Source organism: Pezoporus flaviventris, unplaced genomic scaffold, assembly GCF_033815535.1.
Source record: "Pezoporus flaviventris isolate CSIRO_AGI_PZ_B2104156 unplaced genomic scaffold, CSIRO_AGI_Pfla_v1 ptg000035l, whole genome shotgun sequence".
Classification (NCBI taxonomy): Eukaryota; Metazoa; Chordata; class Aves; order Psittaciformes; family Psittacidae; genus Pezoporus; species Pezoporus flaviventris.
In genome coordinates, this window is record NW_026892583.1 from 10,714,446 (window position 1) to 10,740,427 (window position 25,982).

At 50.8% G+C, this 25,982-nt stretch overlaps 2 protein-coding genes across 2 annotated transcripts in view; one reads left to right on the forward strand and one right to left on the reverse strand.

The window, feature by feature from the left end:
- On the forward strand, positions 1-25,156 carry GNG2 (G protein subunit gamma 2). The gene is made up of 4 exons (XM_061462470.1): positions 1-222; positions 19,775-19,841; positions 21,406-21,521; positions 22,484-25,156. Exons 3-4 carry the CDS (start codon positions 21,435-21,437, stop codon positions 22,610-22,612), a joined length of 216 nt encoding a protein of 71 aa, XP_061318454.1. The 5' UTR covers positions 1-222; positions 19,775-19,841; positions 21,406-21,434; the 3' UTR covers positions 22,613-25,156.
- The window catches only part of TXNDC16 (thioredoxin domain containing 16), a 328,598-nt gene that overhangs the window by 182,832 nt on the left and 119,784 nt on the right, over positions 1-25,982 (reverse strand). The gene's annotated exons all lie outside the window — the stretch shown is intronic.

Here is a 25,982-nt window from a genome sequence, read left to right on the forward strand (position 1 = left end):
AGGAGAAGAAGGAGGAGGAGGAAGTCGGGGCCGAGCCGCTTCCTGTAGGCAGAGGGATGAGCGCAGACAAAGCTGGGTGGGGACTTGCCGCTCGGGGCTGCTGCTGACCACCCTCCTCCTCCTTCCGGCCCTCTATCCTTCCCTCCGGTCCTCCATCCATCCCTCCCTCCATCCCTCCGTCCCGCCGCCGCCCGCCCCGCGGGGCAGCACCGCCGCCTCCAGGTACCGTCGGGCAGACGCGGGGAGCCGGGGCTAGGGGCACTGGGAGGACCGGGGCTGGCAGCACTGGGGCACACTGGGGCTGGGCAGGGCGGTCCCCAGCCCCCCGTTGCCCCCCGAACCGCTCCCAAATCAGCAGAAAATCCCCCCACATCCCTCAGGGCGCCGATTTCTGCATCACCCCACGGGGACCCCGCGGGATCGGGTGGCGATGGCACCTGCGGAGGGGGGGCGAGGGTCCCCATCCCGCCTGGGGCTGGGTGCGGTACCGCACAGAGGGGCCAGTTTCCCCAACAAAGGTTTGGATTCAGAGGGTTTGATCCTCAGTTAATCGTCTGATTTGCCATCACAGGAAAGGCTTTTTCCGCTAATGAATGAGACAGTGTTCTTTCTTTCTATTTTTTTTTCTTTTCTCCCTGGGAAAGAAGGGGGAGACTTTCCCAGCCCCAAATCCTTGCAGCAGCCTCAGCTGGATGGATCTGCCCCAGCCTGGCTTGGGGGGGGATTTGGGGGTGATGGTCACCCTGTGCCCCACCCCACCATCCCCACAGCGACAGTGCTCTCCCCATCATTTCAGTCCAAATCCTTATTCTTTTCAGTGGTGGTTCATGGGGTGAGCGCTTCGGGTAAAATAACCCTGGGAAAATCACCAGTCAATGGAGATGTGTGCTCCGGTAAACCCGGTCCAGGGCTTGCTTGCCCCCGTGGGCAGGGAATCCAGCAAAAAACTTTTGCCTTCTTGCCTCCTCGGTGGAAAATGGATTTATTTTTAGGGAAAATCTTGAAGCACAGCGATTCCTAATTACTAACTAATGAGTTACTAATGATCTGAAAGCATGCTACCCCAAAGGGTGGACTCTGAGCACACATTCACTGCCACTGCTGTACCTTCTCCCTGCAGGGCAAGGGATCGTTGCAGGTCTGGTTTGTAATTTATTTCCCGGTTTTTCCTCTGGGCCCCCAAATTACCAAACAGTGATTGCCCCCCCAGTGAGCCTGTGCTTGCGAGAGGGAAAGGGCACAGGGCTGTGCGGGTGGCAGCAGCACGTATCCTGGCATCAGGCTGCGGCCAGGCACGGAGGATTTTTCCTTATAACTGGATTTCCCTGAATGCAGCTGGAGCATGCGATTTTAATCCTCTTTTCTACCATATGGCCCCTGGCTGGATTGAAATATGACTCAATTAATTATTGCCAGGAAAGCCCCAGGGCGAAGCCTTTCTCCAGGAGGATGTTTTGAGGTGCTCTGGAGGTTGTAATGGGGCTCAGGGCATAGGGCACAGGGCACATGCCTCAGCCTCATCCTGTCCCAGCTCCCGTATTGGCTCTGCAAGGCTGGTCATCAGCCATGCTGCTCCCTTGGCACCAGTTTTAGGGTTTATTTTTTGGCTTTTTTAGCCTTGCACTTGCTTGCAAGAAGAAGCAGGGGCTGCTGCTTGCTGCTGCTGCAACAGTGTGCTGCAGGCTGCTCACCTGTGACACGAGTTGGGCAGACTCGGCAACACCTGCATGTCAGCTGGAGTCAGCCTCATGTCTGAAATAGGGTATCCCCAGCTTGTGGGGGACACAGCCTGCACGTGCCCATCCTTTCTCCCAGAGTCTCTGGGAGCTGCCCGCTTTGTTCCCAGTGGTGCACGTATCGGTGTTAAGGATGCTGATTGCATTTTCTCTGGGATCCTTGCACTCATGAGCTGGTGGTGACCCCCGTGGGGGAGTTGATAACCAGTGTGCATTAGATCCTGACACTGGGCTGCCTTATAGCATGCAGTTATTGAGACCAGGAGCAGGCGATTGCAGGGTCTCCTGATGGGATTCCTGTGGGTAGATGGCTGCGAGCTGGTGACGAAGCTCAATTATTAGTATTATTTTTATCCCCATGGCAGCCTGCTGTCCCCATGGCAGCCTGCTGCTTTGCCACCCTGTGCCGGGGTGGCTGCGAGTGTAAAATGCGATAAAGAGGCAAACTTTGCAAGGATGGACCATGCCTTCCCTCCCAGCAGGTGCAGGCGTGCCCGCTGAGCTTCCAGGGCTTTGGTTCCGACTGGTGGTGGCCGAGGCATCACTTCTCCTTTTGAAACCCAGTGAGTCACCGGAGGAGGACAGCGAGGCACCGGCGCAGGCTGTTACCATAGTAATTAAGGCTGGGGAGCCGGCAGAGGAGCCCTGTGTACCCCCAAAAAGTGCTTCCGCAGGGCAGCCATGCCTCTCCATCCCATATTTCAGTGCTAGGATGCTCGAGGCCAGCCAGATTGAGATGCATGTGCTGCCACTAAGGACCACAGAGCTGCACTGCTTGCTCCCTACTGCTGGCCTGCTGCCCCATTTTGGGTTGGGAATAAGGCATTTGCCCCAGAAAAAGCACCATTGTTGGCACAAGTTGCGTCAGTTCTCGGTGTGACTTCTCTAAGTGTGTCATTCCTGTGCCCAGAGCGGGATGCAGGAGCAGGATACAGCTGTGCATGCTCACAGCCGGCGTAGAAGCAGGAGGAATGAGCAAAGGGATTGGGGTGGGTTTTCAATTTTTCTTGCTTTTCAGGTTCTTTTATCACTGTTTCTTCCTCTCTGGTTTCTTGCTCAGCTGCTTTGTGGGGTCACAGTGGCTCCTGGGAAGAGGGATGGGGTGAAAGGCAGAGGGAGATGGTACCCCATGCTGTGGGGCAGGGCATGGGGTGCAGCATGGTTCATTGGCAAGGGGATTTTTGTGCTTGTGCTTGCACGGTTTTATTGCCTGCTCACTTCCAGTGGAGCTTCAGCCATTCCTCGTGCGTATTTCTTTCTTCTGTATGCCACATATATGGTGCAAACACCCCCAAAACTGGTCCGTTTAAAGTGCAGGAGTAGCTTTGTGCCCCCAAACTCATAAGGAGAATTGAAAGGGGGGGGTGTGCTCCTGCTTCTACTTGTGGGAGAGCATGTGATGTGTGTGGGGGAGTGCAGGCTCTCTCCCAGCTTTCTGCACACACTTGGCACGGGCCATTGGGCATGAGCCATGTTTGAGGCAGGTCTGAGCTGGGGAGAAGGACAGGATGGGCTCCAGCTGCTTGGAGGACACAGATTTGGCACTGTGGAAAAATAGGGCTTGCTCTAAAACCCATCCAAAGTCACTGGGATGGTGTCTGTGGAGCCTGGGCTTTGGGTCAGGCCAGGGTTAATTACTGATACCTTTGACTGGAGTGGTGCAAGCAAACCACCAGTGCTCTGTGGGGCAGGAGGCAGCAGGAGCAGCAATGCTGAGGCCAAATGCATCTCCTGCATTTCCTGCAGCTATGATGGACTTCAAACACCAAACACAAATTTTCACAGGCTCAGTGGGAAAAAAAGACATAATCCCTGAAATGACATAGTACCAAACCTTACAAAATTGCTATTCGTATGCAGCTGAGAAACCCTTAACAGTTCCTGGGCAGTAACTATACTAGGACCTGCACCTGGGTCGGAGCAATCCCAGGCACAGCTACAGGTTGGGCAGAGAAGAGATTCAGAGCAGCCCTGTGGAGAAAGACTTGGGGGTGTTGGTTGATGAGAAAATGAACATGAGCCGGCTTCAGTGTGCGCTTGCAGCCCAGAAAGCCAACCATATCCTGGGCTGCATCAAAAGGAGCGTGACCAGCAGGTCGAAGGAGGTGATCCTGCCCCTCTACTCTGCTCTTGTGAGACCTCACCTGGAGCATTGTGTGCAGTTCTGGTGTCCTCAACATAAAAAGGACATGGAACTGTTGGAGCAAGTCCAGAGGAGGGCCACGAGGATGATCAGGGGACTGGAGCACCTCCTGTATGAAGACAGGCTAAGAAAGTTGGGGCTGTTCAGCGTGGAGAAGAGAAGGCTGCGTGGAGACCTCATAGCAGCCTTCCAGTATCTGAAAGGGGCCTACAGGGATGCTGGGGAGGGACTCTTCATTAGAGACTGTAGTGACAGGACAACGGGTAATGGGTTAAAACTTAAACGGGGAAAGTTTAGATTGGATATAAGGAGGAAGTTCTTTCCTGTTAGGGTGGTGAGGCACTGGAATGGGTTGCCCAGGGAGGTTGTGAATGCTTCATCCCTGGCAGTGTTCAAGGCCAGGTTGGATGAAGCCTTGGGTATCACAGTATCACAGTATGCTAGAGATTGGAAGGGACCTCGAAAGATCATCTAGTCCAATCCACCTGCCAGAGGAGGAACACCTAGATAATGTTACACAGGAATGTGTCCAGGCGGGTTTTGAATGTCTCCAGGGAAGGAGACTCCACAACCTCCCTGGGCAGCCTGTTCCAGTGTTCCGTCACCCTCACTGAGAAGAAGTTTCTTCTCAAGTTTAAGTGGAACCCCTTGTGTTCCAGTTTGTACCCATTACCCCTTGTCCTATCATTGTTTGCCACTGAGTAGAGCCTGGCTCTATTCGGCTCTGGGTGATATGGTTTAGTGTGAGGTGTCCCTGCCCATGGCAGGGGGGGTGGAACTTGATGACCTTAAGGTCCTTTCCAATCCTAACCTATTCTATGACCTGCTTATCCTACCAAACTCAATTGGTTTTCACCTAATCTGGTCCTTCCTTTGCTCTTCACATGCGGTTTTCTTTGCCTTTGTCTGTTGTCATCATTGTAATTTGGGCTAATTAGTTTATCTAAGGGAAGGTCTAGGCATTGCTGGGTTGTGGTTGGTGAGTGTCAGCAGCATAGGGAAGTCTCTGGTTGTGGGTGATGCTTTTGTCTAGCATCCAAGAGCCAGCTGAGCTGCAGGTTGGTTATTCTCGGGGTGCTGCTGTGAACCCCAAAGTGCTATACTCAGTGTAGCAGAGGACCCCAGGAGCTGGCATGGGGCAGAGGTGGTGCAGTGGTGGGTAAGATCCTTTAGCTGAGTTGGTATCTTGGTTTACAGGTTTATTGTCCTGCCATTGATTGCTCTCCCAAGGGCTTTAGGAAGGAAAGTTGACTCAGCTGGCTCTGTCCCTCCCCTGATACTTCCAACAGGTGCCTCTCCCAGCTGCGAAGGGCCTGGCTGAGCGTCTGGGTTTGTAAGAGAGAGCAACTCGGGTGGGAAGGGGCAGCCTTGGAGCTCATCAGAGACCTCAAACATCAGTGCTTTTTCCTGGATCATGTGAGATCCCACCAAAGAGGAAAAATCCCTGGCACAGCATGGGATTTTCCCACCGCAAGTTCCTTTGTGTTACGGTTTTACTCTACACCATGCTGTTCAGCATCCCTCCTCCTGCTGCCTACAGCATCCTCCAGACTGGTACAGCTAAACCCCAGCCCTGAAGCCTGACTGCTGCCTGCTGTGGCCTGAGCTGGCTTTGCGCAGAGCCACCAGCTGCAGTGGGGGACTGCGGGGACATCGGTGCCCCGTGCCACCGCTGGTGCCTTAGTACAGACACACAGCACTGATTATGGGAGATGCCCAGAGTAAGTCGGTGCCAAGTAATCCCCTTCCTCTGTCTGTCTGTGTGAGAGCAGCTCAGCAGCCCCAGCACTCCCCTGGCTGGCACCGCAGGGAAAGCAGTGACACTGTTTGGGTGGACTTCTGTGCTAGTTATTGTAGGGTCATTGCAGTGCTGTGATGCCTCTGTGTGTCAGCCTGCTGCATAAGGAAACCTGCACTCCTTTGATGACAGCACAGCTGGATAAGTCCCTGCAGCTGGATGCACCCTGCAGCACCCCTGGCACAGTGGCCAAGAGGGCTGTGCAGGCCCTGCACCTCCTTGGGGCTCTGAAACCACTGTGGTGTGAAGACTGGAGAGGAGTTCAACAGTGGTTTGGGTTTTATGCCAAGTTGTGCTAAACACCAGCATGGCTCCAGCCCTGGGCTTGTGCAAGGGGGGCATTTGTGCTAACACTGAAACCTGGACTTGCTGATTCTCTTTCAATAAAAACTTGTCTTGGCTTACTGGCCAATAAGAAAATGTGGCATTAAGTCTATGCAGGGAAAAGCAGCAGTTGTGATGGAACCAGAGCACTTACTGCTCCTCCAGCCTGGGGACCTGAGGACAAGGCAGGGTGTCCCTGTGCACCCGCCAGCATCCGCAGGGATTTGGAGAAGCATGTTTTCTCTCTTGCCTGCTCCCATCTGAGCTGTGTCCCAGAGGACAGACCAGGAGCTGAAGCTGGATGAACTGCAGGAGCATTTAACCTGTTGCAGCATCTCTCTAACACATGATGGCATAGGGGGAGCATGGCCAGGTGTCTGAGAGCCACAAGCCTGAGGTGTGAGTCCTTCAAGGGGGATGCTGAAGGAATGCTTCTGTCTTCAGTCGCCTTAAAATCCTTTCCATAGCTGTGAATTCCTGCAGACTGAGTGTATTGCGCTAACTGTGGGTTTGGAGGAGTTGGGCCGTTTTGGGATAGAAGCTGCCAGCTACTGGTAGATGTGAGATGCTTGGTGCTGATTTCATTCCTTTTTGGTCCCAGTGTCTTTGGTTTTGCTTTAGAGTAGGTGCAGCAAAGGGAGGGAAGCAGGATAAAGAAGGTGTTGAGAGTCAGGGAACAGACCCCTACCATGATAGGGGTGCCAGAAACGTGTCTTCATGATGCTGCTGTCAGCAGGGAATGCCAGGACAGTGCCAGTATGTTTCTGTGTGTAGCAGGAGTCATTGTTAGGGCTCTGTCTGGTTTGGTTGGTGTGAGGAGCAGCACAAGATGAGCTTTGGTCTCTGGGTTTGTTCCTCTCCTTGACAGTGTCCAGTGGGTTTGGGTTTATTGAACTGAACCCAAATGGAAGATCTGTGTCACGGCTGCCTTGGCCATGCCCTGGGGCTGGGCTGGATTGCCAGTGGGTTATTATCACCTAATGGGTGATAACCAAGGGGGGCCTGAGAAGACTGGGACAGTGATTGCCACCCAGGCTAGGGCTCCAGCTTGCTCTCCCCCATTGCTGTCAGCAGGAGGAAGGAAACCTGTGGTTCATTGGTGTTTCAAGGCAGAAATCACCTTGCAAGAGTTTATTCTCCATTTCAATGTGTTCTTCCTCAAGCAGACCTTGGAGAAGCAAGATGTAGAAGAGTAGTAAGTATCCATCATCTGCTCATGGGGTTGGGGCTGTGCCCTGTGGAGAGCCCTGGCTCATGCATGCAGTGGACACTGTGGGGCAGAAGTATGGGGGATGAGTTGAGGAGACCAACTTCTCCCCCACTGCTTCTTTTGCTTTCACATCTGCAAGCACCATTCTGATGGGGATTAATGTGTCCCCAGCGTCTGCAGACATGTTCTCAAGTTAATATAGTGTTAGTGGCTCCTTATGTATGGGCTGCATCCAGCCTGTTGAGGTGTATCGCTCTGGGGGAAGGTGAAATGTCCCTGGAGATCCCTTTACACTTATGCAGCCCAGGGGTATTGTCTCCTCACTGCATCACTGCTCCCAAACTCTCCTGCCAGATCCTTACTGCCTTTTGCCTCTTGAAAGGGTCATCTCAGATGGAAGGACACCAAGACCTTGGTCTGAGTCTCCTGAGGACCAAAATAGCAGGAGAATTTCTCAGTGCCCAGGGCAAGTCCAGAGGAGGCCATGAAGATGCTCAGAGGGCTGGAGCACCTCTGCTATGGAGGCAGGCTGAGAGAGCTGGGGCTGTTTAGCCTGTGGAAGGGAAGGCTCCAGGGAGATCTTAGAGCAGGTTCTTGTGAGCCCTAAGCTGCTGTAGAACAGCAGGTTCTCTGTGGGTCATGTCCTCCTTTCCAGGGTCCCAGCATGTGTGCAGAAAGCATCTGACCATTGTGTTTGCATGGTGGAGACTTCTTTACCTCATATGCTGCTTGCATATGAAGAGGTTGGGGTTTGTCCTCATGGTTGCCTTTTGGCTTCCTTACCTGCTCTGGAGGATGTTCCATCAGCTTGTCATACAGTTTTATCTCAATTGCATTATGGTTGCATTGGTTCCATGGGCTCTTTTGCTTGTATTGCCTCTTGGATTTGACCTGTTTTGTCAAAAGCTGTCCCCAGAGTGTCATGCAGAAACGTGGCCAGGTCTTCTCCATGTGGCTTCGTCTTCCCATATCTCTACATGTCTTCTTGGGTACTTCCTACCCCCTCACTGGGTCTGCAGTGGTTTGGGGTCCTTAGCAGGGGTCCTCAGCCATCTACAACCTGTAAACCTATCTGAACCTCTTCTAATTAGTCTTCAGGACTGTGTCCGCTGCTGGAGCAGCTCTGCTCATGCTGCAAAGTGTCCAAGCAGAGCTCTCTTACCTTGGATGGCAAAGTGTTGAACACTGAACCAAGTCTGGTGGAGTCCCATCACTTTGTGTAGGACCTTATGAAGAGGCAAAGGTTTGTGCCTCTGCCATGGGACAGGAGCTGCAGCATGCCCCAAGGACAGCATTTCAGAAGGGCTTTAATCTCGGTTATTCAAGTCATGCTGACCTGATCGCACTTCATCCCTTGTATTTTTAATATCATGGAGATGTGATGGTGTTTATGCGGTGCTTGCAGGACTGGTACTATCAAAATACGTTGCATTATTTATCATCTGATTTAATATAATTGCTGCTCAGCCTCACAGCCCTGCTTGAGGGTTTGTATTTGTGTCCAGTGCTTCCCTCACTCCGCAGCCAGTGCCAGCAGGGGGGACCCAGCCTCCTCCCTCCACACTGTGTCAGGAGGGAATAAGAAGATGATTTTAATGCAGCAGCGCAGGCTCATGGAGAGGTGTAAGCGGCAAATAAGGGAGGCACTGATTTTTAAATTATTATGTTTTTAAAGCCTAAATCTAAGCCGTGTGTAATTTTTGCATTAATGTGTGTAAAAGTTAGGCTGGCTTTGAATCAATATGGCTCCTCCATCCTACCTGAAAGCGAAACTCAGCCCTCCAAAGAGCAGCTGCCTTCATTGATTTTCATAGCTCATGCTGGGAAAAATACAGGAATCAGGAGCACAGACCCATGCTGAGGTTTCCCAGCAGCCAGGTAGGCAGGGAAAGGCACTTGCCCTTGGGAAAGCAGCTCACAGAGCACCAGGGACCAAGCACAGTGGCTCCGGCTCATTTGGCAGAAGGATTAAAGCTCCGGGAGCAGGCACGGGAGGGACAAATGAAGCACATGGTGCCCGTGGCACGGCCAGGATGGACTGATCTCTGGCACAGGAGGTACCGATGCAAGGGAGGGGAGGGCAAAGCAGCATGGGCAACACCATCTTGTGCTATTTAATGCAGGGTTTGCGCGGTTTCTTTGGCTTTAAATTTTTTGCCTTAATTTTTTTAGCAATGCTTGATATTGCAAGTGTAAAACCACCGCCCAGGCTAGCAGCTCTGGGGTGGCTTTCTCCTCCTTCCTGTGTAATACCAGTGTTTGCTGAGCATGTGTCATTTCACGATATAGCCAGAATAATGCGTGGTGGTAAAAGCAAGGCCGTTGACTCAGCAGGAAGCGTGGCAGGGAGGCTTTACCTCCCTTTTTTAAGGCAAAAATGGTCTGGTTCAGGGATTTTGGGCTCCATGGGAAAGCCAAGATGTTGTATGTGGAGGTTAGTTAGTGATGAGCACAGTGGAGCGGGGCTGAGGATGGAGACAGGTTTAGCAAGCCAGGCGAATAGTGTGGGGAAAGGCTGCTTTGCAGGAGCACTGTGGTCAGGAGAAATGCAGGTGGGTCAGAGCTTGAGCAAAAGGAAGTTGCTGAGCTCACGGCTGTAGTGGTGCTGCCTTTTGATCCCCCTCCACATCCCTGTCCCAGTTCTATTGTGATGGCCGTGCCCTCCTCTCCTCATTGCATTGGGAAGGACCCAGGTGTACTCGCTGCCTCCATTATCAGGTCCTACTTTAGACTGAAATGCATTAGGTTACAGGGAAAAAAAAGAGGCAGCAGCAGGCCACAGAAGTTAAATTTAATTGAGATAATATGGGTCAGCTCACCGACCGAGGATGAAGGAGCAACCTACTTCTCCCCAGTCAGCCCCAGCTAACCTGGTTTGCAGCACCGCCAGGGCTCGCATCCCTTCTCGCATCCCTGCCGTGGACTCTCAGCTTGGAGGATGCTGAAGCCAGTGCAAGCCACAATGAATTACTATTCAAAGTTATTGATTGTGAAAATACAGAGTAGCAAGTGGTATTTTGATTTTCTTCCTCCCTTTCCCTTTCTTTCACCCAGAAACCTGCTAAAATCACCCATGTTTAGTGGTGATCCTCCACCTGCAGCTTGGGATCTGGCCATCAGCAAAGGCTTTACTCTTTTAACAGGTATCTCAGTGCTGTTGTAGTGCAACAACTTTGTAGTGAAGCCTTTGCAGAGTAACTGTAGCTGCAAGAGACAAGATTTTACTCCATAACCCATACCTAAAGCACATCGTATCTCAGAAAGTAATTACAAAGCTCTCCCACCTCCACGCAGAGCAACCACTGTTGGAGTAGTGGCTCTAACAGCACCAGCTCTGGATGCTGTGAAAAAAATGGAAAAGAAAAAAGAAAGGGAAAAAAAGCTCCCAGCCCTGTTGCTTTGATGGCAGGGATGGGAAGAGAAATACCAGGCAGCAGCACCAAGGCTTTGCTCTACTATAGCAGATAGGCTGTGACCTGTTTGCTGTATTTGAAGCTTGAAATAGAGCCTTATGAGTAATGTGGTTCAGGTGCTTATCACTAATTAATTAATTCTTTTGTACGGTGGATACCTAATTAAAGCAGTCAAAGGTAATTCCTAGGGGGGCTTAAAACTAATGGGATGCTTAACGGGGTTGTTTCTTTGCTGATGCAACTTGGTGGGTGATTCCCAGCGGCCGGAAAGGGTTATTAGACTTTGTGTGAGTGTTACTTAAAATAAAATTCTAATAAAGGTTTGATCCGGGTGAAATCATCAGAGAATGATTCCTCATTGCAATGATTTCTGCAGCTGAGGGCTTCACGGACCGCAGAAGTTGCTTGGGCAGAAAGGTGAGGTACTTGTGTTGTAAGCAAAAGGAGCAGGTTTGGGCTTATTGTAGCTGGGATGAAAAATGCCTTACAGAAGGATGTGCCCAGCAGGCTGGCGCCATGGCAGGAGCTACTACAAAATCCACATGCTCCTTCCCATTTCCTGGTGTCACAGGGATGTTGCCCTCTAAAATGTGACGTTTTAGCCAAATCAGGGCTGGCCCCAATTCCTTTGGGGTGGCTGTGCCCCCGTGCTGACAGGCAGGCAGTTGGTAAGTCACTGTGGCCTTGAATTCTGGGTGACTTTGTGTGGCACTCAGGGTGGTTTGTCCCTTCTGGAATGGTTGCTGACACAGCCAAATGCCCAAATTATTTTCCAAAGGCAATGCTGTGTAAAATGCCTTCACCTTGAGCACTCCTTCCTTCTTCCCTTTGCTTTCAAACCTCATTTTGCACCTTTCCCTAAAGGTCTTTATCTTGACCATGGCAAACAGTTAAGAGCGGGATGCTAAAAACTGAAACCCAAGAATGGATCAGTTAATTAACATGAAATAATAGCTCTTGGCTGCTTCCCTTAATTAAGGGTCAGGAGTTCAGAGCTGTATGAACAGATGTTGAACTCCTTTTCCTGGTACAGGAGCTCATTGCTTCCTTGGCAGCTTTAACCATCTCTCTATTTTTTCCTGGGACAAGCAGCACAGAACTGGGGTTTGAGAGCAAGGTGTGTACAAAGAATGTATTTCAGGGTAAATTTCAGTTGCTTTGGTAAAGAAATCAAGAAATGAAGCAATTGAGAAGTCACAGGTGTGATGATGCTTCTAGTTAAAGGGTGATTTTGGGTTTTTAGAAGTCTCCCTATGGGGGGAAAAAAACTTTTTTGTGTGTTTTTGCTCCTTTCTGGCCAGCTGTAAGGTGGTGTGTGTGTCCTAGACCTAGAGTCTCCTTGACAGCAGAAGCTTCTGCTCTGAAGTAAGGGATACCCACCCTGCTGCCGCTCCATCGGTTGGAAACAGGTTTCATAGGGAGGATTTTGGTAGTCAAGAGACGATCGAGGTTTCAACAGGAGTTTTTTATTTGGTCAGTTCATTCATACTTCCACTGTATAGCTGTTGCCTCATGGGTGCATGGCTGTTGGTAGTGCTGGGTTACCACCAGCTGCCCCAACACAGTTATATCGGGGTCGCTCCAGCCTGGGAAGAGACGTGCCAGGATGAGAATAATCCTAAAGAAAGGGTTTGCTGCTTTATGTAGCATGGGTACAGCATATACTCTGGGAGAGGAATTTGGCTTTTACTGGCTGTTGATGCAGTAGAAATGCAAAATAATAAACTCAGGTATTTTCAAGGATATCTACATAGTATTTTAACCAATGTTAAAAGGTGCATTGGACAGGGCTGTAGATAGTGCCATTGACCTCCAGCCTGGGCTGACCCCCATACAGAGAGAAATCAACAACAGAAAACCCCAACCATGAAATCACTTTCATTTTTGGTGAAGTGCGGCAGTGGTTTTGCTCAGCCCCGGTGAGGGCCACAGAAGTGGAAGCTTTGCTTAAACTCTCTGCTGCAGGAGAACCTTATCTGTTCCTTCTGGTGTGTCGCACTGAATGTGACAGCTGAGGCTTCTTTATTTCTGTGCCATAGTATAAGCAGCTTTGCTTTCTTAGACTACTGGACCACATATTTGGGCATCCTTATTCTGCAGTATTTGACCAAGCTCCAAGGGCACCCATCCTCCCAGTGCCTGATCTGCACACACTGCTGGGTTTGTCCCTTGTGCATTAAGACCAAACACTTTTTCCTCAGGGTTTTCATGCAAATGATGGTGGGATGGCTTTTCCTTTTCAGAGGAACATCCCCAAAGGCCTTGGGGCAGGGTCGGGGGTCATGTGGCTTTCTGGCTTACTGGGGATACCCAGCTTTGTCACCCGGGGAAACAATGCTGATGTTAAACCCCTGACCTTCAGCACGGGGACTGGCAACCCTGGTGACGTTCCTGTGGTGCTAGAGCCTTGTGCTGATCCTGGAGCAGGTCGGTACCTGGCCAGAGAGACTCACCATTTCCTATGATGGGTGGCAGGAGGGAGGGGTACAGATGTCCCAGGCTGTGCTCTCTGGTCCTTCACCTGAAAACACTGTTAACACCCTGCTCCCCCCACAAAACAAAGCTAAAAACTCAACCAAACAAAAAGAGGAAGTTGAGGTTGGTTTCTGTTTGCCTCTGTTTTGAGCCGTTAGGATGCCTGTGAGAAAATACAAAGCTGAGATTCTCACTTTTGCATGACACCCATGGCACAGTGACTGCTCCAGGCGAAAGGACAGCCCTGTGAGACCCAAAATGTCTCTGTGGGGCTGGAGCCACTTGGCCCCATTGCAGCTGCTCACTGCTCCTCTCCGGACCTGTATGTGCCTCTTGGGAAAGTGGTTTCTCCTGGAGATTCAGTCCTGGTGGGCTGCACTGGGATGTGCTCAGCTTTCCAAATGGATGGGGCCCCCAACATATGAAGGACAGAGACCTGTTGGAGGCCATGACGATGCTCCAAGGGCTGGAGTACCTCTGCTATGGAGACAGGCTGAGGGAGCTGGGCTTGTTCAGCCTGGAGAAGAGAAGGCTCCAGGGAGAGCTTAGAGCAGTACTTAAAGGGGCCAAAAAGGAAGCTGGAGGAGGGCTTTTGACAAGGGTCTGTAGGGATAGGACAAAGGGGGATGGCTTTAAACTGACAGAGGAGAGATTTAGATCAGATATTAAGAAGAAGTTCTTCCCTGTGAAGGTGGTGAGGCACTGGCACAGGTTGTCCAGGGAAGCTGTGGTTCCCCCATCCCTGGCAGTGTTCAAGGCCAGGTTGGATGGGGCTTGGAGCAACCTGCTCTAGTGGAAGGTGACCCTGCTTGTGGCAGGGGGCCTGGAACTGGATGACCTTTAAGGTTCCTTCCAACCGAAACCATTCTGTGATTCTGTGATGTTGCTAAACCTTTAGTGCTTGCGGACTTAATGGAAAAGCATGCATTCAACTGCAGATATTAATGAGATCTGGGATGCAGTAGTGATTGGTTCTGGCAGCACAAAGTGGATGGAGGGGGCATCCAAGCCAGGCTCCCTGCAAAGCCAGCTCCAGTGGGAGCTCTTTATTTAGTGCCCCAGCAAAATTAGGGAAGAGAAAAATCTTTGCTGCAGCTCCCTCTCACTCTCTTTGCTTTGCATTGCTTTGATAACAAGATTTGCTGGGGGAACCAGGGCTGGCTGAACAAGCAGCAGGCTGAGGTTTGACTCCAGTGCGCGTTTTGGGGTGAAATAGGGTTGAATAGGGCTGCACAAGTCTAAGATGGGCAATGGATATGGCACCCTTCCCAGCTGCTGCGGAAGCAGTGGGAGGTCAGGCACCAAAACCCACTGACAAAGGCAAAACATCAGCACTGGGCCTAAAACAGGCACCCATCCCACCTCGCCCCTGTTTGGCGGGAGGGACCAATGCTGGTGTGATAATGAAGCTGTTTCCATGGCAACAGGCTCATTTTTTTTTTTCCCACTCGGGTACTGTTTTATTTATTTATTTATTCATTTATTTATTTCCCAGCATGTCTCTGATCTGTGAGCTGCTTCATCAGTGATTTAAGCACTGTATTGGACATCAGGTGTAAAAAATGGATGTTGGAAAGGGGAATAAAATCCCTGTGGATGCTGTGGCTGAAACCGCCTCCAAGGATAAGGTCCTTTTTCCTCTGTGAAGCAGTGTGATGGGAGCCCACGGGCACAGACCTAGCTCATGTTGTTTTCTGTGCTTAAGGAAATAATGAAACACATGTTGTTTGGGCGTATTAAGGCTCCTTTCCCAGCCAGGTCTGCAACTGCTGCTGAGATCAATGTGACTACACCAGCTTCCGCCCCCTGGAAACACGGCTCTGCTATTTTATTTTTTTTTGTCTGTAATATTTTTGTGGTTTTCTGTATATATTTAGTAATTATTTTTCAGGCGAGCCGCATATTTTTAGCAGTGACTTTTAGCAAAAGCAACAGGATGGCTTGAAAAGCCAGCCAGCCCTGCACGAGGCATTCCCACGCTCCAGCCGGCTGCTGACCAGCAGTGCCGACTGCAGGGGGGTGACAGCACAGCCATACACTCTGTTGTCTGTTCTGGGTGCTGCATCACACCTGGGTTTTGGGGAGGAAAAGGCAGTTTTCAGGAGAGCCTGCTTGCCTTAGCAGGGACTGCATTGGCCCTGTGCCTGACTGTGCCCCTGGGATGCAATGATATGGGCTGACCTCAGCTGCTGGGATGTGCAGGGGCCCGGAGCAATCCCAGCATAAATGGGAGTTGGAATAAATCCCTCTGTTACAATACTCAGCCTGGCACCTTTTCTGGAACAAGAAAAAAAAACCTAGGTGATGACAGCCTGGTAGGAACAAGTCTGAGCCCTGTGCTCCCCAAAATCCTGGCTGCCCAATGGGGTTCACCTGCTTTGCCACTAACTGTGGAAAATACCAGTACACGAGTGATGAAAAGCGTGACTTTAGAACTGAAACCAAGAAGCAGGGAGGCTCCTGCTTTCACTCTGAAAAGGAGCTGTTCTCAGAGGTGGGTGATGCCGTGTGGTGCTCTTTCAGTCTCAATGGTAGAGAAACGGTGAGTTTTTTGCCCTTGCAAATGTCAGTGCTTTTGGCTTCATTCCTGCAGGCCACCACTTTTTCCTTTTGATTCAGCTGGCCCATGTGGGGAGAATGGTTTTCTGCAAGGTAGAGAAAAACCTACTGGGAGGTGAAAAAAGTCTGGAAAATTGGCAACAGATGGATGTGATCCGCAGGTTTAAAAAAGCAGAGGACCACAGTTGAGTATGCAAAGGCTGCAGACCCCTAAAGATGCAGGAGGTGTCTCATGACACCTGTAAAAGCCTACTCAATGCCTGTTTGCACCCTCAAGAACATAAGAAAATGCTTTGCAAGGATGCTGGCATCCCAGCTAGGGTCAGTGCTGCCTTTGAACAGTGACAGACTCAACCCAGTGCAAAATGTGCTTCAGGGTACCCCTTCTGTAGTGACAGCTGCATATTTAGTCCAATTACCTTCAATAATCACTCTTAAAATGCATTATTGTAAACATGTAGGAGAACTCTGGTCTCCATCCACATGCAACTTGAGACAAAACCCAAGCAAAAGGGGGCGAAAAGCTCGAGGGGAGGTTGGGCTCAGATCTGTGGGTTTGGGGCTGGTGATGGAGCTGGTGCAAGGCGCACGCAGCTCTGTGCAAAGGAAGCAGCAGCTTGTGCCGACAAGAAGCTGGCAAGTGAAGGCTGATTTACTCTTGCAAGCAGGGCTGGCAGCTGGGGGATGCCGGGGCCCCATAGGAGCCCAGTTTGAGAAAAAGGCAGCTTAGCAGGAGGGCTCTATTGCTCTGGCATCAGAAAATGCTCCTTTTGCAGTGGCTTTTTTGGGTTGTACATGGCATTTTGCCTTGCTCTTTGGTTGAGGTGGTGCCATGGCAAGGCAGCTTGTGCCAGGCAGTGCCAGGAGGCAGCGCTGGCAGCTCAGCAGGCTGGAGCTGAATGGGTAGCAGCAGGCAACTTGGCAAATTAATTTACCACTGAGTTAAACGAGTCTCTAGTGGCTGGGCTGTGTGCTGGCAGGAGGGATGGGGTCAGTGCCTATGTGATGATTTGCTCAGGGACAGGGATATGGGAGCAGCACCAACGTTCTCCCTTGGATCAGGAGAGCATATAAGAGGGGTGCATAAATGTGCTGGGAGAGAGAAGTGCATTCAGAAAGAAAGGTAGATGTGGTTATGGATGGAGGAGAGCTGGTTGTCCCTTGGCCTGAAGCAATGGTGGCTTTTAATGTGGAGCAAATTAAACCCGAGTCTCATCCTGTTGTGCAGCAGCTCGCTGTATGCATGCTGAAGCAGTGATGGTGGGCAGCTCATGGGCTAGGTTTTGTTGCTCTATATCCTGGGTTGCTCTATATCCTGGGTAAACACTGAAGACCGAGCAGACCGAGCAGCCATAAATGCTGAATCAAGTGCCCCAACGTCAGGAGCATCCCTCACCCTTTGCCCAGCTAAATCTCAGTTTTTGGTCTCTGATTTGGCTGGGTGCCACTGTTGAAAGAAGAAAATGCCATTCAGATACGTCAATGGCTCTTCGTTAAACAGTCAACAACAAATCAGGTGCTTTTTTTAGAGCATAAGTACCAGCTAGCAAAAATCAGCAGCAAAATTTCTGAGTCCAGACATTCATTGCAAGCACTTTCACATCCTTTTAAAAGAATGAAATCTCTTGCCACATACAGTAAATAACCCATGATGCCTCGGCACAACAAGCAAGTATCAAAACAACTTGGCAAGATCCTGAATTGTGATTACAGTGCAGAGCCCAAAAGAGACAATATCCATGTACTGTACATGCTAAATATCTTTAGCATGAAAATAGAATAGCATCCTTACTCATTAACCTGTGGTCAGGAATCATATTATCCAGGCACACATGCCATTAAATGGATTAAATAAGGTGCCGTGCATATTCCCCTGTGAGTGCCATTAAACCTGTACAAACCTGCTGTGTCCAAGAGCTGCTGTCACCTGCTGTGCTGGGAATACCTGGATTCCCCAGACAGGGTCAGGCAAGCTCACTGCATCCACCAGGTCCCCAGCCCCAGCTCTGAAAGCTCCACTCCCAGTGCTTGCCCATGGAGGAATGATGCTGCTAGGAAACAAGCTGCCTGGAAAGAATCATAGAGTCACAGAATGGTTTGGGTTGGAAAGGACCTCAAGATCATCAGTTCCAACCCCCTACCATGGGCACAGATGCCTCCCACTAAACCATGTCACCCAAGGCTCTGTCCAACCTGGCCTTGAACGCTGACAAGGATGGGGCATTTACCACGTCTCTGGGCAACCCATTCCAGTGCCTCACCACCCTTACAGTAAAGAATTTCTTCCTTATATCCAATCTAAACTTCCCCTGTTTAAGTTTTAACCCATTACCCCTTGTCCTATCACTACAGTCCCTAATGAAGAGTCTCTCTCCAGCATCCTTTTAGGCCCCCTTCAGATACTGGAAGGCTGCTGTGAGGTCTCCACACAGCTTCTCTTCTCCAGGCTGAACAGCCCCAACTTTCTTAGCCTGTCTTTGTATGGGAGGTGTTCAAGCCCCCCGATAATCCTCATGGCCCTCCTCTGGACTTGTTCCAACAAAGGAATAACAATTTCCTTCTGACAGCCACTCAAATACTTCAGCATTTTCCCTCCAGTCTGAGGATTTAGATATTTTCCAGAGTGATTTTAATTTGTCTGAAGTCTGATGCTCTCGGCATCTACCCACTATCTACTTAAATACTTATTTTCTCATTCAGCATGGAGTCCAGCAGCAGTGCAAGCACCTCCTTGGGTCCTGGGGAAGAGAAATAAATACACATATTGCTTTGGTGTAGGCAGTGTTGCTCCTGGATGAGGACAGCAGGCAGCTGCCTGCAAGCATCTTAGTCACCCTGGTGCTGCAGAGGCACCTGCCAGGGTGTAGTTTGGATGACTACAATTAGTAGTAAAGAGGCATTAGGGGTAGAAGGAGAGGAGGATGCTCTAGCTTGGCTTGGCTTAAGTCAAAGCCAAATGATAAGGCTTTGGGTTTACTCCCGGTGGCTCACTTCAAAGTGCCACCTGCTATTTTTCTGTCTTCATGTTGAAGGAAGCACGTCCAGTTGCTTGTAGCATGGAAACACTGCAAATCCATCACTGGCCTCAAACTGGTTCAAGTTCATCCACAAGGTATCTGCAGAGGGGCCAAGTGTGGCTAGCTGCTGGTGTCACCAGGGTCCTGTGAGCTGGCTGGGCATCGGCCAGGTCCCCAGCATCATCCCAGCAGCCCTATGCACAGCGGGGTGCTTGCATAGGTGTCCCCTCCCCTGCCCCAGCAGGGTCTCAGTCTTCTCTGGCCTTATTTTTGCGCCTGTCTTTTCCACCTTACTGCCTCTAGGGTAGATGTAGTAAGAGCATGCAATGGCATGTTGGTTCATGAACATCTCTACGGTCACTGGCTTTCCCACCAGCCCAGGACAAGCTGCTGCACCACAGATGTGGTGGCACCACCACCACCATCCACTTTGTGGCTAAAAGAGAGAACTGAAAGCAAAAGCAGGAGAGAGGCACCCTGCTGCTCCAACACCTCTCCAGCAAAAAAATGGGGAGAGCTGAGAAAAACTAGCACAGAAACAGTGCACAAGCTGGAGCTAAACCTCAAGCAATGGCACAGAGGGAATGGGAGCAGACCTGGGCAGGAGCCTGGGTTATTACGGAGGCATGGTGGGAGCTGGGCTGTGGCAAAGGGGGGAAGGATTTTGGCAGCCTTCCCCAGGAGATGCTCTTTCTGCCCTGCCATGTGCTCTCTGCACCAGACAGTTAAATTGCATCCCCTCTCGCTGTGCATCCTACAGCATGCTTGGATGTGCTGTGGGGCTGCTGGAGAGCAGCTAAAAGCCTGGCTGCCAACAGCCCTCGGATAGTTGCCCACTGGCTTGAAACCTCTTCCTGTGCTGAAAATCTCACTGAATGTGAATAATGTCACTGGGGGATGTGCTTGGAAGGCACAAGGAGGTGGGGGGATACAGAAGGAAACCCACAGCCTTTCTGCCTTCCTGGCAGGGCATGGGACTTAGCATCTGCAAGGGCTCTGGGTTTCCTGATGCCATAAATAATGGTCTCATTGCATTGACTGGCATCACAGCAACCTAACCTGGCTCCTTTTTTTCTTTTTTATATTCTCTTAACCAAAGGTAGTGAACGGCCAAGAGGAGCAGATCTTTCCCTAGAGGCACACATCACCGGAGAGACCTGCTTCTGGTAAAGAATAACTCCTCGCGCTCCCCATGGGGCAGGGGTGGCTGGGGAGGAGTATCATCTAAAACCCCAGCTCCCCTGGCACGACTTTGCTCTCCAGTCACCTTCAAGGATGGGCACCTTGCTCAGTGCCAGGTTGTTTCTTTCTGTACATCCCAGGATGAGCCTCTGTCCTTCACATCCTCCAAGATGGGCTTGAGCTGAATGTTCTCACAGCTTTTCAGTGTCCTCCCTATAAAGCTCCTCATTTTAGGGCTGTGCCATCCTTGTCCTATTGCCTGGGACTGGTGGGAGGCTCGCTGCGCCCTGCTATTGCAGGACACTCCCCAGAGCCCCGTTTTGGAGCTCACAGGCAGCCCCAGCCAGGCAGGGGCAGCACAGCGTGGCTGTGCCCACACTGTATAATACTTGCTGCTTGCAAAAGCACTGGCTGCCAGAGGAGCTGAATGCTGGGTTTCTGGCCATCGGAGCTCAAGGCTGTTATAAAGCAGCGGAAAAACATCCGTGATCAAGATGGCGTGGACTTAATGAGCCTGCCTGGGGTGGAAATCTTGAGAAACAGGAAACTCCAGCATCCTGTTTAGCATCTCAGTGTTCAAGTTGGCAGCAGGGACAAAGCAAGGGAGGCCAAGGGACACAGGGTGAAGGCTGGGCATGGGCATTGGTGTGGGGCTGGATGATGTGCCTGGTTCGGGGCAGGGTAATGAGCCTGGTACTGCAGTTCCAGGCAGCCCCGGACTGCTCAGGGGGAGCCCGTTCTCTGATTTCCTTTTGCTTTGTTACCACCACAGCCTTTCATATAACAGCCAAAGACAGAATACAGCCCAGCTGGGGTCCTGCTGTGCTCAAGAAGGTCCCAGTGTCACCTAAGCATGGCTCATAGGGCATTCCCTGCGCTGGGAACAATGCAGAGGGCACAGGAGGGTACCACTGGCAGTGTGTGACTACCCTCCTACCCACAAAGGCTGATGGCTCACTGTCCTTGTATAAACACAGGATTCAACCCTGGCTGAAATGCCTGGGTCTGCATCTCTCATCTTCACACCCGCATTCACACAGCTCAGCTCTAACAGCTACACACAGAGGGCTGAAGCACAGCCTGAGAGAGCTGGAAGTGTTCAGCCTGGGGAAGAGAATCTCCGAGGAGACCTTAAGGCAGTCCTTCATTGCATAAAGGCGCCGGAAAGAAAGCTGGAGAGGGACTTCTGACAACAGCACATAGGGATAGGACAAGGGGGAATGGCTTTAAACTGATAGAGAGCGGATTTAGGTTAGATATCAGGAAGAAGTTCTTCCCTGTGAGGGTGCTGAGGCACTGGCACAGGTTGCCCAGAGAAGCTGTGGCTGCCCCATTCCTGGCCAGTGTTCAAGGCCAAGCTGGACAGGGCTTGGAGCAATCTGATCTAGTGGAAGGTATCTCTGCCCATGGCAGGGGGATTGGAACTGAGTGAGCTTCAGGGTCCCTTCCAACCCAAACCATTCCATGATTCTACAATTTGGGGTATTTTTCAGGGCTGGGAGCAGCTCTGCCCAGCCCAGCAGTTCACTCGTGTGCTTGCACCCACAGCCTGTCTGGAGAGCGCGCCTGGCCTGCCCATGGCTAGCAACAACACTGCTAGCATAGCGCAAGCCCGCAAGCTGGTGGAGCAGCTTAAGATGGAGGCCAACATTGACAGGATAAAGGTATGAGATTTTATTCATCCTCTCCAGGCTTTTCTACCACTTACACCAGCTCAGGAGTTGGCTGTCAGCTCAGAGTTACGCTGCGAGGTGCTGTCTGCTGCTGAGCAGCTGCCAAAAGCATGTTATGGGAGCTGGGATGCGGTGGACGGCAGTGTTTATGGAGGATGTTTGTCTTAAGTGATCCCTATGGCTGTGGCTGAAGACAGCAGCAGATGCTTGCCCGTGGAAAGCCACCTGGAGCTCTGCCAGGGGGAGGGACAAGCGACTCTCCCTGAGGCATCTCACCTTCTTGGGAATAGGGTTAAACCCATGCTGTTTGTCACACTTGCTGGTTGAAAGTGTGCTTTGGGCAGTGCTCGGTGCTCAGCCTTGAGGTTAGCAGGGCAACTCTGAAAGCCTGTTTCCTATGGAAATCCTTTCCAGGAGGTGTTTCCTATGGAAATCCTTTCCAGGAGATGTTTCCTCTGCTTTGACCGCTTCTGCTCCACCCCAGTGGAATTGCTGCTTCTGGGCATGCAAAATCTCATTGGCTTCAAGCCTGAGATCCCAGAGGGTTTATGTTCTCCACTGGGGTGGCTTTGGATGACAGTCAGTCCTGAGCAGAGTTATGCTCTGGGTCTGGCTGCTGGCTGCGAGCACCTCTTTGTGCTTGCAAACCAAAACCTCACCTCTCAGGTCTGGAGCGAGGTAGGGCAGCTCAGGAGCAGCTGTGGATGTCCCTGCTGAGGGATGGGGGACAGAGCTGGCAGGGATGTGGTACCTGCTGAAGTCAGGTCAGGTGGAGGATGAGAATGGATGAAGGATATGAAGGATGCTTATGGGAGTGCATGTTGACAGTAGACCTTAGAGCCCAGATGTGAAAAACCATCCCCACGAGGGACATGCCCCATGGGACATGCCATCTCTCAGGTGGGATGTCCCCAGCCCAGCTCATCCCTAATGCAGGGCTCCTTCTATTCCAGGTGTCAAAAGCAGCAGCAGACCTGATGGCGTACTGTGAAGCCCACGCCAAGGAGGACCCTCTATTGACCCCTGTCCCGGCCTCAGAAAACCCCTTTAGAGAGAAGAAGTTCTTCTGTGTTATCCTGTAAACCCTCGAGGAGCCTGACCAGCACTCAGGCCACCCTGAACACTGACGTAGAGTTTTAGGAATGGGGACAACCTGCTAGTCTGCAGAATTTAAACAAAAATTAAGTAAAATACACGGCCTGGAAGCTACAGAGATGTGCATGTTTAAAGAACCTGGCTACCTTTGGGGGAATAAGATGATCTGCATTGCGAGGCAAAAGATCTGAAGTCTGTAGAGTTGCCTAGAAAGAAAAAAAAAAAAAACACAACAAAATATGTAAAGAATAAATCTGTGTCACTTTTCTGCTCACAAAATTGTTTGATTGTTCCATATTTAAAAGCACCAGAGCTGTGCTGAGCAAAGTAACTGCTAAGGATGTGTATAGACTTCTTGGAATGATATTGTTGGTTTTTTTCCAAGCTATTCTTTTTTATTTAAGTTGTCAGATATATAGCGACAGGTTAGATGAACTATGGTGTTACTCAGTGTTTGGTCTTGTGCGTTTTAGTTCCCGGCAGTTGCGTAGCACAGGGCCCCGTGGTGGGTTACCGAGGACGCGGCAGCTCCTGCCTGCCCTCCGTGTGCTGGCAGCTCCGTGTTCCCAGAGAACCCCACTTGCTAACATTTTGTATATGATTAGCTTCAGCTCTGCAAGTAAGAGTGAATCATGTGTCGTGGTTGGTGCTTCATACTCCTGTGACGACGTTCAGTGGTAGTGCATGAGAGTTTATCTCTGTTCATCCGCTCCAGATTTTTCTTTTGTATCATTTGACACCACATGCTGGTGGAAAAAGCTGTAGGGAGGAAACTGAGGCGATTCTGAAAGCAAAGGCAACTCCTGCAATGCCTTAGACGTGCCTGAAATACCTCCTGCATTAGGGTACCCCTGGGCTTTGAGGGGTAGCTAGAAATCTGAAAATCAAAGTCGGCCACTTCTTTCCGGGTCTTTCCTCTTTTCCTACACCTCTGTGCCTCTGCCCTCCTCGCTTTGTCCGTGTCCTGCTCTTTTGGCTTCTCAGCAGCATCTCTTCTCCTTGGGGCTGGATTGGGATGCTGCCCCATGGAGGGATGCTGCCCCACAGCGGGATGTTTCCGCCCCTTCCCACACCTACCGCTGCTGCCCCACTACAATGGGTAGAGATGGGGGAGCAGCATGGGGAGCATGGGGCCACCCCTTCATGGAGGTGCCTGATACCTTGTTTACACGCAGCCTGAGCTCTGTGTCAGGCTGGGGAATTACTCCCAGGTCCAGTTCATCTGCCGGCAGTGTTCTGGGGACACAAGCCACCTTGTTTGGATCTGCTTTGAATTTAATACTTTTGCGGACGTGGCTTGTCTCTCCTTTCCACTGATAAACAGCTCCTGGCTCTCCTCGCTCATCTACACTCCTGGGGAACTTTGGCAATCAGAACTTGGGGATTTGCATACAAAATTAGGTGGGTGTCACATAGGGGGGTTGGGGGTCTGCAGTAACCTGGCTAAACTGTAGTTCTGAATCAGGTATCAGCTTAAAAATCCCTGTGGATCCAAGAGGGCAATAGTCTTTATGTACCTTTCGGCGAAACTTTCTAGCCCGTAATAAGTGCATTTTTGTTTTTTCTACCTTTTCATACTCTTTTTCTAGTCTTCCACAGAGAAGACCAGTTTTTCTTACACTAGACTCCAAACTTTTGGCATCTGGGAACATTTATAGGACATGAGTAGCCTAGATTGTCCCAGTCATCCCACCGTGGCTTTCAGCCCCCCCTAACCTCGATCTTTTTTCTACAGCTTACGTAGCTTTAGGATGAAGGATGGATGAAGTCATTTGTTCTGCAGCTGGTTTCACTCTTAATGTTGCAAGGCAGATGTGTAAATACCCCATCCCTGGTTTGTCTTTTGTTTTTAACGCTGATTTGCTGTCACAGAGAGTGAAGCGCAGCCGGTCTGACCCGGGGCTCACACCCCAACCCTTCTCCAATGCTGTCACGAAGTGGTTTGTAATAATTTTTTTAATGACTTCTGTATTTTACAACTTGAATTCTTAATATATAAATGAAGAAATAAAGATGCATGAAGGGTGTGGAGGTGGGGAGTTAAATTAACCTAAACTACTCATTGAAGGTGTTTTCCGTTGCTGGTCTTTATTTCACGTTGGTAGTGGTGTTGACATTGGTGTGCTGCCAGGTATTTCACCCCAGTATTTATATTTGCACAGATACGCCTTTGTTAGCCAAGTAGAGATCGCCTGCCAAGATCGTTTCCCCCCTCGCAACAGAAATACCAGCCATCTCTCCATCCCGATGCCGTTATTTCCAGCATGGTTTCAAATGACATCCAACTCAACCCCCAGGCTTTTAAACAAAAAATATCTGGAGTACTGGAAAAGGACTTTTATTTTCTGCCAAGGTTGCTGGTGGCGGGGCCAAGTCTGTCCCTTCAGTGCCAACCTGCCGCTGCCAGGCTTTTGGGGAGGGGGTGGTGGTAACCGAAAGCCAGCGCAGGGAGGTCGGCGCTGTGATGTAGCGCATCCCCATCCCATGTGGTCTCTGTACTCATTGGAAATAAAATTTTGGATTTGTTTCAAGCCTTTGGAGATGATGTTCTGTGCGCGCCGGCCCCTGGGGAGGTGGGTTTCCATCCTGGTTGTGGCTCGATCCTCTTCCTGGTGGGTTTAGAGGGTCACCCCGACAGGGTGTGCGGTTTGGCGGGAGCTTTGTACCCATTGGTGAGGGAAAGGGAAGCCTCTCGGGGTTTCAGCCACTGACAAGCCACATTCATGCAGGATAAGCCAGCGCAGGGAGGATCAGGCTCGTTCAGAGTACAACATTGCTCAAAATCACATTCAGAAACTGAGAGACACCTAAAGCTCTAGCTTCGGTGTCCATACCTTCTCCCTCTGCTTTCCTTCTTCTCCCATCCCTGGCAGTGAGTACAGGCTCTACCCAGTGCCACCTCCAGCATACCCATATCTGGCCCGCTTGGTCCAGCCCAGAGCAGGAATGGCCTCATTTGGGGCTGTTCTGGGGAGACTGCGAGGATCCGAGTCCTGTCCTGGCTGCAGTGTGAAGGTGGGAAAGGGGATGCACCCAGGCTGCAGCAAAACATCCCCTTGTTCCCCCTTGCACCCACCTCATTTCCCCAGTGCTTCCAGGAAGATGCTCTGCTCCTACCAGATTTAAAATCCTGAATTTTCACTCTGGTTTTGAAGAGTTCTCCTGGGCAAACGATTTCCCAGCTAGGCAGCCAGCTGCAGCTTGAGGCAGCTTAGCCTCAGGTCATCTCTGGGCCAGGAGGAAGGTGGCAGTGTGGGTTTTTCAGTGAAACCCATCGCCATTGAGCTCAGTGTGGATGCTGTGTAGGTATTTCAATTTTTCTATGCATGTTAATTGCATTTCAGCAAGTGGCCAATG

Coding starts and splice junctions, on each gene's coding strand:
- GNG2 (XM_061462470.1), top strand. CDS start 21,435: ATGGCTAGCAACAACACTGCTAGCATAGCGCAAGCCCGCAAGCTGGTG. Junction 21,522..22,483: donor CCAACATTGACAGGATAAAG/GTATGAGATTTT, acceptor CTTCTATTCCAG/GTGTCAAAAGCAGCAGCAGA.